General features: G+C 46.3%; 1 protein-coding gene across 1 annotated transcript; it reads right to left on the bottom strand.

Annotated features, from left to right (window-relative positions):
* Positions 1–4,499: 4,499 nt before the first annotated feature.
* Positions 4,500–18,515, bottom strand: METTL13 (methyltransferase 13, eEF1A N-terminus and K55). Its single transcript, XM_012765135.2, has 8 exons — positions 18,049–18,515; positions 15,954–16,713; positions 14,439–14,638; positions 12,989–13,184; positions 10,161–10,328; positions 8,639–8,857; positions 6,320–6,451; positions 4,500–4,871 (listed from the first exon to the last, which is right to left on the bottom strand). The coding sequence occupies exons 1-8, from the start codon at positions 18,199–18,201 to the stop codon at positions 4,597–4,599; spliced, it is 2,103 nt and encodes a 700-aa protein (XP_012620589.2). The 5' UTR covers positions 18,202–18,515; the 3' UTR covers positions 4,500–4,596.
* Positions 18,516–19,124: the final 609 nt, after the last annotated feature.

Raw genomic sequence — 19,124 nt, 5'->3', positions numbered from 1 at the left:
TCTGAAGTAGAATCAATTCTTTGCCTCTTTCCTAACTTCAGTGGCTGCCAGCGATCTGTGGCATTCCGGGCTTGTGGAGGCCTCTCCCCACCTGAAAACAGAGGCCTTGTTTTCATACGGTCTTCTCCCCGTGTGTGTCTCCCCATCTCTGTCTAGTTCCCCTTCCATTCTAGTCCTTGTTATCGGATTCAGGGCCCACCCCATCTCATCTCGAGGTCTTTAACTTAATTACATCTGCAAAGACCCTTTTTTCCAAATAAGGTCACATTTATGAGGTTCTGGGGTTTAAGACTTGGGCATGTCTTTTGGAAGGGCCACTCTTCAACCCACTACAGGTGGGCTTGCATAAAAAATAACCAAATCCATTATTCCAATCAAATGTTATTTTTACCTACCTTTCCTTATTTACTAGTTTATTACTATGGTAGAGATGACTTCCATCTCGGCAGAAAACTTGAAGATATGCCAGCTCAGGCCCAGATGCATTTGGTTACACCTGTATTGCTTGCATGCTTCTAACTTTACATCTTAGTAGCATTATCCCATTGCTCTATTTCCAGCCACCATTTCCAAAATCAGGGGTGTGGCACAAGGGGATCTCTGCTTCATGCAGGGTTTCACCACTGGAGATGTCCTTGATTGGATAAATGGTGCTTCCTTCAAGTTCATGGGCAGGAAAACAGGGCAATGGTGGGAGAGCAGAGCGGGCAGGGTACTGGGTGAAGCAAGAGAACAACAGGCAAAGGAGGAGCCTGTCTTCATTCACAAGAGAAAGACGCAGGGAATATGGTGCAGGTGAAATAGCCCCTGGAAGTGCCATGCTCCCAAGGGGAATTACAGCTGCCCCAGAACGTCAATGTGACTTCTACTGCCATCTACCGGGAAGCATAGGAACCAGCTCAGACTTGAGCTAGAAAAGCAAAACAGTGATTCCAGCCTTCGGTGACTTTCAGGGGGCAGTTTTTAGTGAGGCTGGACACTCTTGTGCATGTTCTAATGAGGATCTAAGGAGACTCTTGGCAAATATCTGACCGTCTTCTGTGCTGCCCTTACACTTTACGCACATGTGGTTCCAGAACTCATTCATGTGCTATAATTTTTCAGTTTTCATGTTTAGGAAAAAAAACCACATAAATAAATAAAAAACACTTGGGCCTGGTCCCTTTCCCAGAGATTTTCATTTAATTGGTCTGGGGTGCATTAGAATTTTAAAACCTTTTTTTAAAAAAAATACTGGTCTCTCCTCTTTGTATCTTCAGCACAAGCACAGGACAGCTTCTCCAAAAAAATGCCTATGGAATGTAAAAAAGAAAACCCCAACTTAATCTATTTGTTATTGACCATTTAGCTGTTAACAAATTCATGGGCACCAAATGGGACGACGAGCCACAAGCGGGAAACTGGATTACTTGTGGCTTACTAGAGTCTCTGAACTTGGCTGAGGAGTCCTCAGATGTGCGCTCAGGGCCCAGGTCAGGTGGGGAGTGGGGCTGCTGCTCCAGAGGAACGACAGCAGCATGAGGTGTGGCCTCGTGTGTAGGTGGAAGGGAAGCACATTCCAATGATCCAGTGACTGCTGCTGCTCACGTCTCAGAACTAAGCCGGCGGTCACTGACGGAACAGCAACTCTCTCTTCCTTACCTTGTAACACGTCTGTTCGCAGAGCCTCTACCCCAGGGCCTCTCAGGATAACCTCCTTATTTTGAAGTCAGCTCATCAGCAACGTCAAATCCATCTGCTACATTAATTCCCCCATTGCCGTGTAACGTGCACATATTCACAGGTTGCCAGGGTTAGGACGTGGGCAGCTTTGGGAGGACATTAGTCTGCTTACCACATCAAGTGACTCCAATGTGCAGCTAAGGATGAGAACTACTGGTCTGACCACAAGAAGACTAGAGAAGTGGCCCGGCCAGCAAGCTGAGCCATGACAGAAGACCAGAGCTGTGCACAGAAAAACTGGTGGGGGGCGAGGGCAAGGAGGTGGAGAAGAGGCAATTGTACACTGTTGCAGAGCTTGTTTTTATGTTTTTGACAGGATATGGAGGCAAGTTGACATGTGATTTATTCTTTTTTTTTTTTGAGACAGAGTCTCGCTTTGTTGTCCAGGCTAGAGTGAGTGCCTTGGCGTCAGCCTAGCTCACAGCAACCTCAAACTCCTGGGCTCAAGGGATCCTCCTGCCTCAGCCTCCCGAGTAGCTGGGACTACAGGCATGTGCCACCATGCCCGGCTAATTTTTTATATATATATCAGTTGGCCAATTAATTTCTTTCTATTTTTATAGTAGAGACGGGGTCTCGCTCTTGCTCAGGCTGGTTTTGAACTCCTGACCTTGAGCAATCCGCCCGCCTCGGCCTCCCAAGAGCTAGGATTACAGGCGTGAGCCACAGCGCCCGGCCGTGATTTATTCTTATTCAGTTCTCTGTTTGGGGAAGTTGAATTGTACACCCCCCAAGGATGGTGGGACCATCGCCACTCAGCTGTAGCCATTAAAGAAAATGGAGGTCCTAACTCAAGATCCCTTTTCTGATTCACAGATATCAGCTTGCTCCTTGTTTTAAGCTTACCCAGACCCTGGGTACATGCCAGATTCTTAAGCGTTCTATAGACCATCCCCTATAGTGGAAGATGCAAATTTCTAGCCCACGGATTGCATATGGCTTAAAGATGTGTTGGGAATGGCCTTTTAATGTCACACACACACTCTCGAGATTTCTGGCTTCCCTTAAAGATCTAGCTACACTTAGACAACATTCCTGCAGGACAACCCTGAGCTGAAGAATAGCTGGTGCCTTTAGACAGGACTTCTATTCTCTGACTTGCCACGGGTCTCATCCCAGCCTTTTTGTTTTACACCTGGCTCACTTCGCACATTTATGTTTACAACCCACCCCCTCCCCCAGAGTTCACACGCCTAAAGTTAGGCAAAATTCTCATAAAGATCCACTTGCCTGTTACTGATGCAAAAGTGAACAGCTCTGCAGTGGAAAAGATGGGACACAGGCCCATGGCTGTCCGTACGCACAAAACCCTTTCCTCGCAACCCAGCGAGCACCCAGGGGGAGTCAGACTAGGGTTTGAGTGAACAGCCTACAGCCACCAAATGCTGTAGTGAGCATACTGGTCTTCATCAGTACAGACTGCCTTTGTAGGAAATTAAGCTGAAAACTGCCCCACTGTAACTTCAGGCCCTTTGGGGTTCAAGGACATGACAAGAGGGACAATCTTCCCCTTACATGGTTCCAGGGGAAAATCCTCCCCTAAAGAGCACCAACTATTTCTAATGGACAAGACCTAAAGGCACTACTCTGCACTCACTCACTTTTCTTTAATGGCCTGACAATATGTTATAAGGATGACAACCTAATTTTGAAATACAATCCCCAACTTATGAGTTTGACTTTAAGATGGGTTTACTGATTTATTAAATGCATTTTCAACTTAGGATGGGTTTATCAAGAGGTAACCCCATAATAAGTTGAAGCATCTGTATGCTTCAGCTCAAGAGGCTAAAGTACCATTTAAAGGGCCCATGGGAAGATAAGCCAGGTGGCAGATGGTGACAATGCCTATTTTCCATGGTACTGCTCATTAAGTCAACCTTGGCATAATTAGGAAAGATGAAATTCAAGCCACTCTTGGAACCAACAGTCTCAATACATGGATTAAGATTGATGCTTTGGCTCAAGTAAAATTTGGGTTTAGATATAATTTTGGTTTAACTATCCCTTATCTCCCATTAAATGAGACAGTGTATGTAAACCATTTAGAAGGGTATCTAGAACACATTAACGTTCATTACCACTCCATGTCTTTTGGCCATTCCTAAACATCTTCATGTCCACCATAGCTCTTTATGCAGGGTCTGGCACATAGCTGTCATTCAACAAATATGAGTTAACGAATACCAGAGACTTAGGCTTGCCAGGTCTCTGCCATATATAGCCATGGGGACAGCTACATACCCTCCCTCCACTGAGAACAGAAACAAACGACTTAGGCTACAAGATCAGGATAGTCAAGGAAAGCTGTTAAAACAGTGGAGTGGGTCATCAGATTCCTAAAAATTGGAACCACTTTAATGGCAGCTCTATCTGAGACAGAGTAGATGCCCTCTCAAATATCTCACATCTATTAAAATCCTACTCTGTTTGCAGTTTTCTGGCATAAGAGTGTTCTACTGTCTCACTTGAGATCATTCCTACAAAACCAAGAGGGATAAAGCAAATAAGCAAATCAGTAAAGTATACATGCAATCAAATTTGATTGTCTTTAGTCCTAAGGAGCGTGGCTCATACTCATTAAGAAATGCAGCATGTGCTGGAGGCTCCAGCAGGGAATCCTACTCAAGGACAAGGTACAGAAAGCAGATGATCAACCCAAGTGGTACTAAAGAGGACAAGATAGGAAGGATTTTTTTATTTTCCCAGCTCTTCAGTCAACTTCACCTTGCCAGACATACACGTAGTTGAGCATGACACCAAGAAAAACACAAGGCTTAACAAGCACTGTGCACTGTATTTCTTCAATCTCTAGCAAGCAGGAGTCCCAGGTCAGTCCGGACAGGAACTGAGAGGACTGCCTGGCCTCGGCGATCACACAATCTTCACGGTCTTGAGCATATCTGACAAGACATATGTGTCATCCCACCCGCTCCCAGGCTTCTTCAGGGTCCGCTCCAAGGCCTGGGCCATTTCCAGGAGCTCTGGCGTGGCAAGTTTCTGCTCGGGCTGCAGCTGACAGAACAGGATCTCATTCACCTCATCCTCGATTCGCCGGACGTACAGGAGGGGGAACACCGTCTTGAGTCTGGCCAGCACTGAGTCCTTGAGCCCCAAGTCTCGGCATACGAGGTTGAGGATAAAAACACCTGTAGGGTGGGAAGGACAGTTAGGATGACCTCAGATCAGGAGACATGTCAGAGACAAGGCTTAGCTCTGAGGAAAACACCAATTCCTGTCCCAGGGAAGCTGGTCGAATAGGAGAAAGCACCTATGGTGGCAGTGAGTTTGCAGAGACTACAAGGCATACAAAGGCAGATGGAAAAGAGTATGGAAAATATGGGAATCATAAGAAAACTTCAGCCTTATTTCTTGTTCTTCTGTGCTGCCAACACATTATTTTAGCATTCCCCATGGCTCTGTTTCCAAAAGAATTGCTTTGAGAAAGAATTAATATCCCTAAGAAAGTCAAATTTACTAACTCCACAGGGATGTTACATTCTTGATATACACATCATGGAGTACTTATTAACCAAGGAGTGGGCCAAGGTTACCTTGACTTCTGACAATTAGTTCTAGTCAACCTAGTTCACAGTACCTTCCATCAAATCAATTCAGGGGGCTGTGAACATGGGGATTAAGAACTTCAGCTTCCAAGTGACAAGAACCTGTGATGGAGCCCCAACTGTTACCATATGTCACCTTCTAAAATCTCTCCACCTTAGTTTTCTCATCTGAAAATGCACTGCTATGAAGATTACTGCCTAGTCCGGGGCATTTAGGAAGAATTCAAGTGGCAACTAGTGTCACCATGCTGGTGGGACTATGAACTGCTACAACCACTGTGAATAGTATAACAGCATCTACGAAAGCCAAACATACACATAACCTATCATCCAGCAATTACAACCCTGAGTGTATACCCAAGACATCTGCAAACACAATTCCTCAAAAGGCACATTCTAGAATGACAACGGTAGCACTACTTATAGACCCAAACAGGAAACAACCCAAATGCCAACAATAGAATGGAATTGTGGTATAGTTACGCAATACTACACAATAATAAAAATTAACATAAATATAACAAGAATGAATTTCACAAACATCATATTGAGTGAAACAGCACCTTCAAAGGCTGAGGTGGGAGGATACTTGAGGCCAGGAGTTTAAGACGAGCCTGGGCATCATTGGAAGACCCCGTTTCTACAAAAAATTAGTTGGGCATAATGGCACACACGTGTAGTCCCAGCTACTCGGGAGGCTGAGGCAGGAGGATTGCTTGGGCCCAGGAGTTTGAGATCGTAGTAAAAAATTTAAAAAAAGAGTACATTCCGTATGAGTCTTACGTAAAGAATAAAAACAGGAAAAATTAAGCTGTGCTGAAAGAAGTTAAGAAGAGGACAAGTTACTGAAAGTAGGTAAGAGGTGGACTTGTGGGGTGCTGAAAATGTTCTGTGTTTGGTGCTGGCAGATGGGTGTATTCAATTAAGGAAAATTGATAGAGCTATATACTTATGTGCATTTTTCATTAAAAAGATAAATTTTTTTAACAGACCCTTCCCTTCTCCTTCACCAACCTTTTTGTTCCCCCTACCTTCAGGAGTCAGGATGCTTTTGACCTTCTGCAGAAAAGGCTGGTCCACAAATGCTGGGGGTGGACAACTCATTCCCAGCGTTGGGTCCTTACTGTCAACATCAAACATTATGACATTGTAGTGAGGTTGCACTGGAAAGAGAAGCAAAGGAGTCCTTGTCTTTTCTGGATAAAATACCACTATTTACATTCCTACACTTACCTCTTCTGTACCGGAGGTGGGCAGGGTGGCTCAGTCAGAAGGATGACAGGGAGGATGTGATTTGCCCGTAAGGGGACAGACTTCAAGGACTGGAGAAGTCCTTGTCATCGGCTTCAGCATCCCGCGTAAAGATGGGGTATTCCTCCACATTTAAAAGCACCATCCAAAGGCTTTGATGGGGTCTACTTTTGCCATCAATATTACTTGGTTAAGAGTTTATTTACACCACTGTTTTCAACCGTGGCAGAACATTAGAATCACCTTTGGGGACGCTTCTAGAGCTTTGAAGAATGTGGGCTTCACTGCTGACCGAAAGAATCAAAAACCACAGGGTGGCAGGGAACAGATGGGAAAGGAAGTTGGAAGCCTCTGGTATTTTTTATAGGCTCCCACGATAATTCTAAATACAGTCAGAGTTGAGAACCATTGATCTAGACAAAGCAGCTGACTAGGCTTTTAAGAGCTGACCCTGCAAATGGTAACTTTCACTTAACTCTGGAAACAGCACATGTTGTCTCACAGGAGAAAATGTTCTGAAATTTGAGTTAGTGCTATCTTTGTTGTTACTGAACAATAGCTGGCTCAAGTAAGAAATGATTTTGCTAAATGGGTGAGAACGAACTGATGACAAATTAGATCTGCTCCTTACTATGATGTTACATAGTTTTTTAAAGAGGTATGTCTGCAATGCTACAGACATGTTTTTAGCAAATTTTCAGACTGTGGTAGTAATTATGCAATAATTAGTTAAGCACTTAATTAGGACTACTGCATGCTTATCACTGTTCATAGCATGGATCTGATTTTGGTTTCTTATAAAGAGAACATGTTGGCTCATTGGAGTCCAAGGAAAATGATGACCTTCATTTGTAGCTTTGAGCCTCTGATGATCTGAAAGGTTATGATGGTTAGAGAAGATGGGCAGGGCCATTCAAACTGACCTACAGATAATAGCAGCAGCAGCAGCATCCTGGACTGAGTGCCCACCACATGCCTGGCACTGTTGTAAATGCTTCACATGGATTAGCTATCTTGGCTTGGGCCCCCAAACTTGCCCTAGCCTCAGACAGGGATCCTGTAAAACTAACACGGTTAAATTCAGTTTACAATTAAAATGAAGGCACCAGAATACTCACCCTAGGCATCCTGGTTTGCCATACCCCTACTGGGAGATACTCTAACCCAGTGAGAACCAGAGTATCTGTCATGGAAAGAAGCAGGCCAAGAAGGGTGGCCTGAGCTCCCCATCAGAACTGAACCAACCTAACCACCTTCTCTCTGAAGGACTCAAGCTCTGGAAAGTACCCAAATCACCAGGACCCTATATGTATAGCTGCAGAAGGAGGAGGGGAGTTCATGTCTCTAGTTATTTTGCAGGAAATTAATATGCTCTTTTCCTAAGTCTGGGATATGAATTATGAGAGCAAATGGAACCTTAAATCCAGAGCAGGGGAGCTACCAAAATCCCCACTGAGTAGCATGTGCACCAGGGTTTCTCAACCTCAGCACTACTGACATCCTGGTCCACACGACTCTCGTCAGTGGCTGCCCTGCACACTGTAGGATGTGTGGCAGCATCCTCGGCCTCTACCCTTAGACGCCAACAGCAACACCCCCCACGCCCTGATTTGTGACAACCAAAAACGTCTGCAGAACTGTGCCAAATGCACCCTGAGGCTGTGAACCTCTGATCCACATGAATGCTATTTCCCTCTATTTCTGGCTTCACCTCCAGCTGAAGGATTTGTAAGAAACACCAACTAACACACATCCCACCTTTTCTTCTCCCTTTCTTTACCCAACTACAGACTTCAGGTTTCTTGGGATGGTGAGGATGTGACACGGTTACAGGTTAGAAGGAGGCACGTTGGTCTATTAGCACCAGAAGGGCAGGAACGGTCTGTTTTACTTGCAGCTATACCCCATCCCCCAACACGGTGCTAAGCGTGCAGTCGGCACTACCATTTATGGAATAAGTCTATCAACAAATGAACAGGGGAAAGACTGGATGACACTGATGCCACCCTCTTAGAGGTAAATTCTAGAGGCCCTTACAGGTCTGACAACCTTGGATCAATTTTCTCTCAACACCCCTTCAAATGCTCCAATAACAGTACCTTCTCCTCTTCCCGCCAGGTTGGTGATATAGTCCAGGCCGTCTGCAATGTGGACCTTCATTCGGTCACTCTGGGAGAAGCCAAACCACTGAGTGGCCACTTCCAGCATGGAGGGGTCGATCTCCACAGCATCAATGCAGGACTTTGGGAAATGATCATGGACGAAGAGGGGGAGGCTGCCCCCACCCAGGCCTACCACCAACAATCCCAGTGGAGTCTCTGTAAGAAAAGAATACAGCATCACCTTGCCATCTGCTAAATGTTAATGTTTTTCTGGAAAACCAGAATGGTTTTCTGGAATGGTTTCACTGGAAAATTTCGTACCAGCCTCAGGGAGGGCAAAAGAGGAAGTCAGATCACTGGCTCTGCTCAGGGAATACAAAATTTAGATATTCATCCTCCCTCTCTCATTCCAGAAATTTAGGAGTCAATTTGACATCTGAAAACTCAACCTTGTATTCATGATGACTAGATCCAGAAGATGCACCAGTGTGTTATTATTATGGTCCTTTAAAGATCCCAAAGCACTCGGCTGACATGGAGTCGGAGTCTTTACCATAAGAGATATTGGACTCCCTCTAGGAAACGGAGGAACGATGGCCAAGCATTTGCTCACGATTACAAGCCAGTAAAGGGCAATGCCCCTGCCCAGCTCTCACTCACAAGGTCACGCTGCCCTCTTAGCCCAACCAAGCAAGGGCAATCCATCCAAGTTCCGTATGTCACAGGAAAACAAAGGTCCAAATCCTATCTCTAAGCACAGAGAAACCACAGGAACCACAGGCGGATCGAAGGAAGACCACAAACAAAACAATTGCCAAAAGAAGACAGACCTTGAGGATTAAATCTAAGAACTGAGATTCTAGGGACATACATCAACAGCCAGATAGGCCGAAAGTACAAGGTGTTTCAAGAAGGCACATCCAAGGACTTCAGATGAAGACAGTTACGACCACAGACAGAAAAATGAACATTTTCAGTAATATGGTCAGATCCAAACCTGCTATTAGTCATAAGGCTATGACTGCACTAACTATACCATGGATTTTTTTAAAGCAAAAATTCAAGATAGAATTGCATCTAGTGCTCAAACAATGTATTACGGAAAAGCTAGAAATTTTCATCAAGTGCAAATGCCTTGGAGACGTGATTTTTAAATGTACCCTCTAGTTACACAGGTATGTACATATCAAAAAAGTTAGCAAGCTGAACAACTTAAAAGCTATGTCCTTTACATATCTCACTGGATAGACTATATACCTTAATTTTAAAAAGAAATAGAAGAAACAAACTCAGATGCAAACACATTTTAAAACAATTTCAAGATTACAAGTTGAGTTTGAGGGAAAAGTTACTTGGAATGTTCATTAACTTAGATGATAGTAGAGAAGAAGAAAGATGACTTTATCTGCATCTGTTAGGCTGTAATCACTGTTCTTCACTACAAGACAGCTGACATCGATGGTTGACTTCTGTAATCTTATATGCTCCCAACTGTGGAAGGCAGTGGCGTCGCCCTTACCTAGGAGTAGCTCTGGGTTCCTCAGCAGGGCAAGGCCAGCAATCATGGCTTTGTGGTGTTCACAGCACAGGTAACTCTTATCAATGGACTGCCCTGGGGCTGCAGGGACGTCCTCAGGAGTATCAGCAGGCCGCTGTTTCTTCCTGTCCTTTTTCCGTTTCTTCTGAGCTACATGAGAGATACGGATTAATAAAGCCCTATGCTTAGTACACTAATCCTCAGAAAGCAAGGCAGTGCTCGGCAGCTGGCTTAAACAGGCTCAAAACAGCCAATCATTAAATATACGGAAATTCTGCAAACTGGCTGACATGTTGATAGCTTGAAATTGGCCATGGTGGGGCTATTCATACCTCAAAAACTGGCAAAAGTTACAAACCAAGGTCCCTACCCCCAGAGAGATGGCTGTTAATAACATACATATTGGATACAACTGAGTTGGAAAAGGGAAGTGGCGAAAGTACACTTAAAAGTCTGGGAAGGGGCCGGGCATGGTGGCTCACACCTGTAATCCTAGCACTCTGGGAGGCCGAGGCGGGAGGATTGCTCGAGGTCAGAAGTTCGAAACCAACCTGAGCAAGAGGAGACCCCGTCTCTACTATAAATAGAAAGAAATTAATTGGCTAACTAATATATATAGGAAAAAAAATTAGCCGGGCATGGTGGCGCATGCCTGTAGTCCCAGCTACTTGGGAGGCTGAAGCAGGAGGATCGCTTGAGCCCATGAGTTTGAGGTTGCTGTGAGCTAGGCTGACGCCACGGCACTCACTCTAGCCTGGGCAAGAAAGTGAGACTCTGTCTCAAAAAAAAAAAAAAAAAAGTCTGGGAAAGCTCAACTGAGAAGCCCTAGTACCTCCCCTCTAAGAAATGTAAGGCCACTAACAGGAGAAAAGTTTACTCACAAACTCTTTTAGGGAAGGAGGTAAAGTAGCCCCTCTGTGCCAATTGTTACACCAGGACTTTTACTCTTTCAGCTCAGCTCGTCTAACAGCCTAATTTTAATAATTTCAATTCTTGGCCCATGAAAACACTGAGCAGCTGAAGTGTTGGGTAAGCAGACGCAGAATCGGCAAGTGTTGCAGATAGGATTCGAATTTACGACCACCTGTCCCTAACACTTATCATCTTTCTACTACGCCACACAGGCAGTACTACCTACCATACCGGTGAAAGGCACACAAATGTTCACGGAGGGAGAGGAAGCCTATAAAAGGCCCCTTTACTTTCCGTCTACCTACTCCCTGAACTGCTCCAGATGTCATACTAAACAGACGTTTGTGTCTTCAAGGGATCAACTACAGTCCACAGCAGCCTCAGTTACTGAGGCATAGGGCCCAGAGCGCTTTTCAGAGATGTTTAATCACTCTTTAATTTGCTCTCCTTCTTGCTCGCCACTACTTCCACAAGGAGAACGTTCCTCCCATGAAAACAAAGTGCTACCAAAAAGGCAAGGAGCTGGACAATGGTGAAAAAAACCTAAAACCCAAACTAGAAGGGGGCAAATTATTCTTTTAAGCGATTTTATTGAGGTTTTAACAAGATGAAACAGAACAGATCTGCAACCAAAGTGACCAAACAATAGGGCAGGAACTCGACAATCATAGGTGCACTTGGCCAGGGGAAACTCCTAAAGAAAAAACCATTTTGCTGAGAGTAACTTGATCCTAGGCTCAGTGCAATTCCATGACCTCAAGAGTCTGAATTCTCTCTCTCCGAGAGGCCTTGCTATGAGGAGAGCACGGTTTCCCCTGAGCACGTGGGAATCAGGAGAGCTAATTTCAGCTTCCATCCCTGAATCCCTGGGCCTCAAAGGGAAGTTGCACTGGAGAAGGGGAGGAGAGGAACACTCACTTTTTAACTTTATACATCTGCATTTTTAAATTGATTACAATGAGCAAGTATTGCTTTTATAATACAAACATACACACCCAGTGAAAAACACAGGTAAAACAAACTATTGATTCCTTCATCAGTGGGAGTCTCTGAGCGGCACTGGGAAACCACTCGAAGGGATCCTAGAGATGATTTGTATCTACACTGTGGATATTGCAGCTGCAAGCCAGCCACCTGTGGCCATTGAAACGTAAATGTAAATTAATTAGAAGTAAAGAAAATTAAAAATTCAGTTCCTCAGTCACACCAGCCACATTCCAAGTGCTCAGCATCACATATGGCTAGTGGCAAACATAGTGTAAGCTCAGATATTAAACATTTCCTCGTCACAGACAGTTCTACTGAACAGCACTGGACTAGATGGCCTCTAAGGCGCCCAGCGACTCTAAAACCCTCTGAGATGGGAGATGGTGGCTCACACTGTGGAGGAGGCCAGGGGTTCGCCTACAACGTCCGTGGTTCTGGCTCACCTCACAGAGGCCCACTGAAATAATACAGTAATATACAATATACAAACAGTGGAGCAACTTGTAAAATGGATGTCTTTAAACTGAAGGCATTAAAGTGATTATCACATTTACTTGATTCCACCCCCTCTTATCATTTCAGAGCCAGGCTTTGCTCAAGACAGAACACACACCTCTGCTCTGCTTATCACCACTCACACCATAAGAGCCCAGATGGCAGAAGGAAAACCCCCAGAGCCCGAGGCTCTGCCCTTTGCAAAGATGTTAAATCACTTTTTAACATGCTCTCCTTCTCGCTCACCAATACTTCATGAAGGAGAACATTCCTCCCGTGAGAATAAAGTGCTATCAGGAAGGCAAGAGATGGACACTGGTTGTAGGACACAGGTGCCCAGGTCTTTCTGGCCACCCCAAATTCAGAGTCACAGCCGTGGCCACTTGGGTCCTACCGCCGTGCCGACGACGCCTCACCTCTGTGAGACACATCCTTCAGCAGCCTGGCTTCTGACTGCACCACATTCCTGTTGCTGAGGAAGATCAGCCGCCGGAAGAATCGCTTGTCATCACCTTGCACGTCCTCGATGACATAGTCGCCACTCATGGGGCTGCAGTCTTGATGCTGAACGGTCCGGACCCCAATGTCCCCACCCACAGACAGAAAGGGCACCTGAAGGTATACACAGAGATGTGGTCAAAAGACCAGCTCAATTAAGGAACATGAGAAATTATAACCCCTTCCCTTTGTGTGGATATGAGAAATCCCCTTATCAAGGTCCTGGACACCAACTCAAAAGATTTGCCATTCTATTAAAGCTCTCTGGGGCCTTTGAACAGATCTCAAAAGGTTTAATTTGTCTTTTGAAAATGAACTGAACACATAAAGATCTCCCAAACCATAGTGATATGCAGTTGGTTCTGCCCAAGAAAAATATAAGTTTCTCATCAGTAACTTCTAAAAGAACTCTCATTATTTCAGGATAACGAAAGCTAGAGGGAACCCTCAGGAAGGCACTGTGCCTATGAGAAGGAATCTAGATGACAACAGAGGTAACAAAACCATGGAGGAAACAACCACTCCAGATTCAAAGAAATCTCTCCCTTCCCCTAGTCCTTCTTGTCTCTTTTCCCATTTTTTTAAGCCTTGAGGGAAAACTTTTCTACTCTCTCCCCATCTTTACATCTATTTCTTTTTGAAGACCTGTAAGGGTATTTAATAATCATATCTCGTGACCTTGCAGACACAGGCATTGGTGAGAGAAGGTCACAAATAAAGCTCCCCAAGGGATCTGGGCCTCCCTGAAATAAGTTTCTCTGATGGACACCAACCCCAGAGCCTGTCACTCATCTGTAAACACAAGTCAGCCTCGTGCACAGAACCACAGGCCAGGAACCTGGAAGCCAGGGTTCTTTTGTTCAGATCTGTCACTATATTGCACCAAGCCTCCAGGTACCTTGACTTTTCCACCTATCAAGAAGGATAAACTCCTTACCACAAAGTTCTTGCAGTAGTCACCTGTCAGTTACTCATGGTGACCAGGATGGCACAAGACAGATGGTGTTAACTGATAATACCATATCGCAAAAACCTGGCAAAAACCTTCAGTTTCCTTAATAGTAAAATACCAAACCAGCAATGCTAATATCCTGAAAATTATGCTGAGCTGTTTTGGCCCTTTCCCATTTATACCCTCAGATAACAATAATTCTAGGAAGCAAAATAGCCAAAGAAGTCCAGTTCAAAAGTGGGGAATGAGAAACCCACGGCTGGAACAATCCGTAATATGAAGACTGGAAACTGCCCCTCCAGGATCAAACTAGGGTCACAGACTCTAGTCCTAGCTCCTTCCAAGGATCCCTCTGCCTTCCTGGCTGATAACAGGACTTCAGAGACCCGTGAAAGCTACGGCCAAAGCTCCGTTACCTGCTGCTGGGCAGGCATGCCAGCCGGGGCCAGCTCCATGACTCTAGCTGACAGCTCGGCTTGGATGGTGTCCATGCCTTCGTACTGTTGACCTCGGTGAAGAGCCACTGTGATCAGCCTCCTGAAGCCTGCGCTGGCCGCCAGCTGTTTCCGGCCCTCATCCATGCCAAAAAGCCACTCGGTTTCCCGGCCCTGGGGGACTAGAAGAAGGGGCTTGGTTACAGAGAGTCCAGGGAAGAGCGTTCAAGCCCACAGCCAATATGACGACCCACATGGAAGAGAAACAGTCCCTGTCTGAGACGAGCATCCACCCCAACTGTGACCCTTTAGTGCACCGTTCCCTACTGCAAATCACCCAGAGCAAAGCAGCCCATCAGACATGAGGCAGGACCAAGGGTAGATGAGAAGTGTGGGCATGTCTATAACGGAGGGAGGCAGGCACCTACAAGAAAAATAGCAGTAACAACGCTTAATGCCAGGCGTGACTCCAAGCAATTGACAAATATAAACTAACAGAATCCTCACAATAGCCCAAGGTGCATTTTTACAAATAAGGAAACTGAGGCACAGAAGTAGTTCACACAGCTAGTAAATGGTGAAGCTGGGACTCAAACCCAGGCAGTCCAGCCCCAGACCCCATGCCTGTATCCACTGCACTATTCATTCCCACAGGTAGACAGTTAGGATTAGCAAATACCCAGAAAAATGCTCAGTCATCAGGAAATTACAGTAATACCATGACCATAAACACTTCGCAAATGTCTAGAATTCTCTACTTTTGAAAGCATTTCTTCATATTATCTCTTCTGATTCTTATTAAGGTAAATATCATTTACTTCTTTCAATAATAACAGCTAACATTTATAAAGCACTTATCACATGCCAAGCACCATTTCTAAGAGCTTTTGCACTTCTCACAACTACGCAAGAGAGTTACAATCCCACTTCATAGATGAGGAAACCAAGGCACAGAAAGAAAAGTAACTGTTCAATATCACACCCCCAGGAAGTGACTGAGCCTGGGCTGAAACCCAATCTGGCTCTGGAGCTCACTATTTTAGCTGCTACTCTGTACTGGCTCTCTAAATTCTGCAGAGAAGCACAGGTCCTACAGCTCCCAGGCTAGAGCTGGGACTAGAATCCATGTCTTAGCCTAGCTAGTTTAGCATTTTTCCATTATTGCATGCTACAAAGTAACTAACTTCTCTACGTAATGTGTGACCTGCCTAAATTTCTCTACCGTCTCTGCTCCCTGCCGACCAACCCCATTCTCACACGTCATCAAGCCTTTGCAGTGGAAGATGAAAAGTAACAAAGCCTCAATCTAAGCAGAATGGTGGAGAGCTATTATTCCCCCTTCATTATGCTTTAACTAGTCTAATCCTCTGGAAGGACAAACCCCTGCAAGATAAAAGCAGCCAAGACACACCCATCCACCAAAGCCCAAGCCCAAGCCCAAGCCCAGCCCCTGTAAGCCAGCCCCTCCCAAGAAGAGAGGGAGCAATCCCAACTCACTGATGAAAATGGCAAAATGAGTGTCCCGCGATGGTTTCACAGTGGGGCTGTCCACCACGTGGAGGGTGTAGCGTGGCTCCCCCGTGTCCCCATCGCACAAGTCCAGGGACACACTCCCCAGCCCGGCCTTGCGGCGCAGCTGGCTGCACAGCCAGGCATACTGCTGGCGCTCACGCACCGCCTCGGCCAGCCGCTCGGCACTCTCCAGCCGCACAGGCTTGCCCTGCTCCTGAGTACACAGCTCAAAGATCTGAAGGGCAGAGCCAGGGACTGGCCTGAACTTGGTCATGATGAAGGCAAAGACAGGCAGGGAGAACTGAGGCTCTGCTTCCAATACCTGGTCCTGGCTGTTGGCCACTTGGTGCACCCTCACCATCCACCCCTCCCGTGAGAAGTGACCCACTGCTTTCTTCAGGATGTGAGCCTGAGCCAGGGAGATGCAGAGGTAGCGACCGCCCACCTGCAGGACACGGCCAACCTCAGCCAGCATCCTGTCCACCTGTTGCAGGGTCTTCTCCTCCTCATCTGTCAGGACAGCGTCCAGGGTGCCCTTGTCCAACACCACCTGGAACGAGGCATCAGGAAACTCCATCTGCGTCATGTCCATTTTCAGGAAGCTCATCTGGGGCCGTCGGCTGGCGTTGCGCTCCTTCATTTGCTTGATGACAACCTCACTGATGTCAATGTTCACTATGTCCCGATAGCCCACATCATACAGCTGCTCGCTCAGCTCTGAGTTGCCGCACCCAATCACCAGCATCTGGGGAAAATAATCATGAGCAAGATGGAAGTGATCAGACAAAGGAATGTGCTTCAGACTCTTCCAGGAGTCAAGTCTTGCCTTGGCTGTTACATGTTTGCAGAAGGTGGACATGCTACTGTCAGGAAGAGAGCAACATTACAGAGTTGATTCTGGACTCCATCTTGAAACACCACAAGGGTCTCACTAGTGATAACCACATTCAGCTACAATACAGGTTATCTGAGAATTTGTGTTGCACAAATTATTCATTGTTATTCTTTTCTCTGAAACATGTATTTATTACACAAGAATTAATAGTAAGTTACAGAATCCAAACACATAGTTACAGTTGAAATCTCTTATTTGTTTTACTGTTGAAATCCCAGGCCTGGAATAACCCTTTTTCTCAATCCACTCATGCCTTTGGCTCCACCAGACAATAAACTACATTTTGTGAGGATTCAAATCTCAGTCCCATCACAAATTTCATTCCGTGATATTTAGCTATTTTCTAAAGCCAAACTTAAAGTACAGATTGTTGCCTTCCTCTCTGGGGAACAAACTCCCATTTGTCCTTCGAAATTCTGCTCCTACGTCATCATCTCTGGAAAAGTATGGTACAAAGAGAAGTGTGTAAGTTTTGGAACTAGAAATGCCTGAGTTTAAATCCCCATGTGATCTCAAAAAACTGGCTCCTAGAGCCTCAATTTTCTCATTTGTAAAATGCATGCATGACCACGCCTGAGTTTATGATGACAATTGGAAGACTGCACAGCCACATACACACTATCCAGCATAAGGCTTGGCCCATAAAGCTTCCTCCACAAATGTTAGTTTTCTACCCTTTTTCCTTCCCTACCTCCAGTACAATCCCGCCTCTACCAAACCTCTTATTTTTTTAATTAAACGTTTCATTTTTGAAATGTGTGCAGGGTTTATGCGTTAATGCTTTTGTAGCTTAAGGGCTGAGCACAGTGTCTGGAACTCAATGAGCACTCACCAACTACTTGATAAACAAATTCGGCCTCGATAAAGCCGCACGTGCAGCCTGTCCCACAGGAGTGCACAGAGCCAGAAGAGCACACTGTCAGGAGGTGACATCTAGATTGGACTACTAAAGAAGTCACCCTTCCAAGTAAGGTTATAAATTCAAGGATGACCTGGGGCGGGAGGTGTGTTGTCGGAAAACCTATAAGATATTCTAAAGTTGTCGTTTAGCTGGAATGATGCATGGAATCCTGAAAATATGCGTCCAACTAGGGGCCCCCACGCCTGTCACAGTCCAAGGGCAAGCTTACTGTTATCAGTTCCCACCTTCCCCGGCACACAGGGCTGCAGGGCCGCCCTCCTTACCTTTTCCCTGGGCTTGATGTATTTGTGTAGCACCCCGCACAGTTCCAGGTAGGTTCCATACCACTCGAAAGCTTTCTTTCCCCGCTGCTGGAAGAACTTCTCCCAATAGTCAACGGAGCCAAACTCCTTGGAGCTTTTAGGTAAGAGGTTCATGTTCCCACCGCCGCGCTGCGTCTTCAAGGCCCCCCTACTCCGCGGGCTGGACCATCTGAGGGCTCACCCACACCGGGCTCCGGGACACTGCAGTGCGAACTCTTCCCACAGACAAACGGCCACATTGATTTGTTCCCCCACGGAAACCCCAAAGGGATGGCCCTTACAGCCCAACGCACGCGACAGTCACTGAGTCCGACACACATTCACCCCTTCCTCCGCGCCCACAGCCCTGCCCCACGTGCAGAGCCCCTCACTTCTTGGGCGCTAGGTTTCTGAACCCACCAACCACATCCGGGTGCGAGGCGTCGTGATTGGTCGGCCGCCCGGACCATCCCAGCAACTCATTGGTCACTGCATTTTGTTTCTGGCACCTCATTGGCCGCGACCCGCTCTCCTCCCGCCTGAGGCTTTGTCGCAGGCGCCGAGCGCTTCCTAGCGGTGAGGCGGGGCGGGGCGCAGGCCGGAAGAGGCCGGGCCTCCCTGCGCCCAAGCTGGCTTCCGGGCGCCGCGTGAGGGCGGCCTTCTCCCGGCTGAGCGATTGGGCCACCGCAAGGATCGCTTTACGGTTTCTGTGTTCGCTTGTTCTCGGATTCAGCCTCATCGCTGACTCTGACCTTTTTAAAAAATTTTTTAAATTTTTAGTAGAAACGGGGTCTTGCTCTTGCTGGTCTCGAACCCCTGAGCTCAAGCGATCCTCCCGCCTCAGCCTTCCACAGTGCTAGGATACAGGCGTGAGCCACCGCGCCCGGCCGCCAACTGTGGAGGGGGCTCGAAAGGAAAAACCTATGTGGGTTAGCAAAGAGGCAGGCCGTGAGCAGAGCCACTTTGTCCTAAAAGAGAACTGCACGTTCTAACCATGTTATCTTCTGCATCCCTTCCACCCGCCCCCGTCGTACTTTGCCACCTTACTTGTATAATTC

This window comes from Microcebus murinus, chromosome 2, assembly GCF_040939455.1.
Source record: "Microcebus murinus isolate Inina chromosome 2, M.murinus_Inina_mat1.0, whole genome shotgun sequence".
NCBI lineage: Eukaryota > Metazoa > Chordata > Mammalia > Primates > Cheirogaleidae > Microcebus > Microcebus murinus.
Note: the sequence above shows the minus strand (reverse complement) of the source record. Positions and strands in the feature narration are given on the sequence as shown.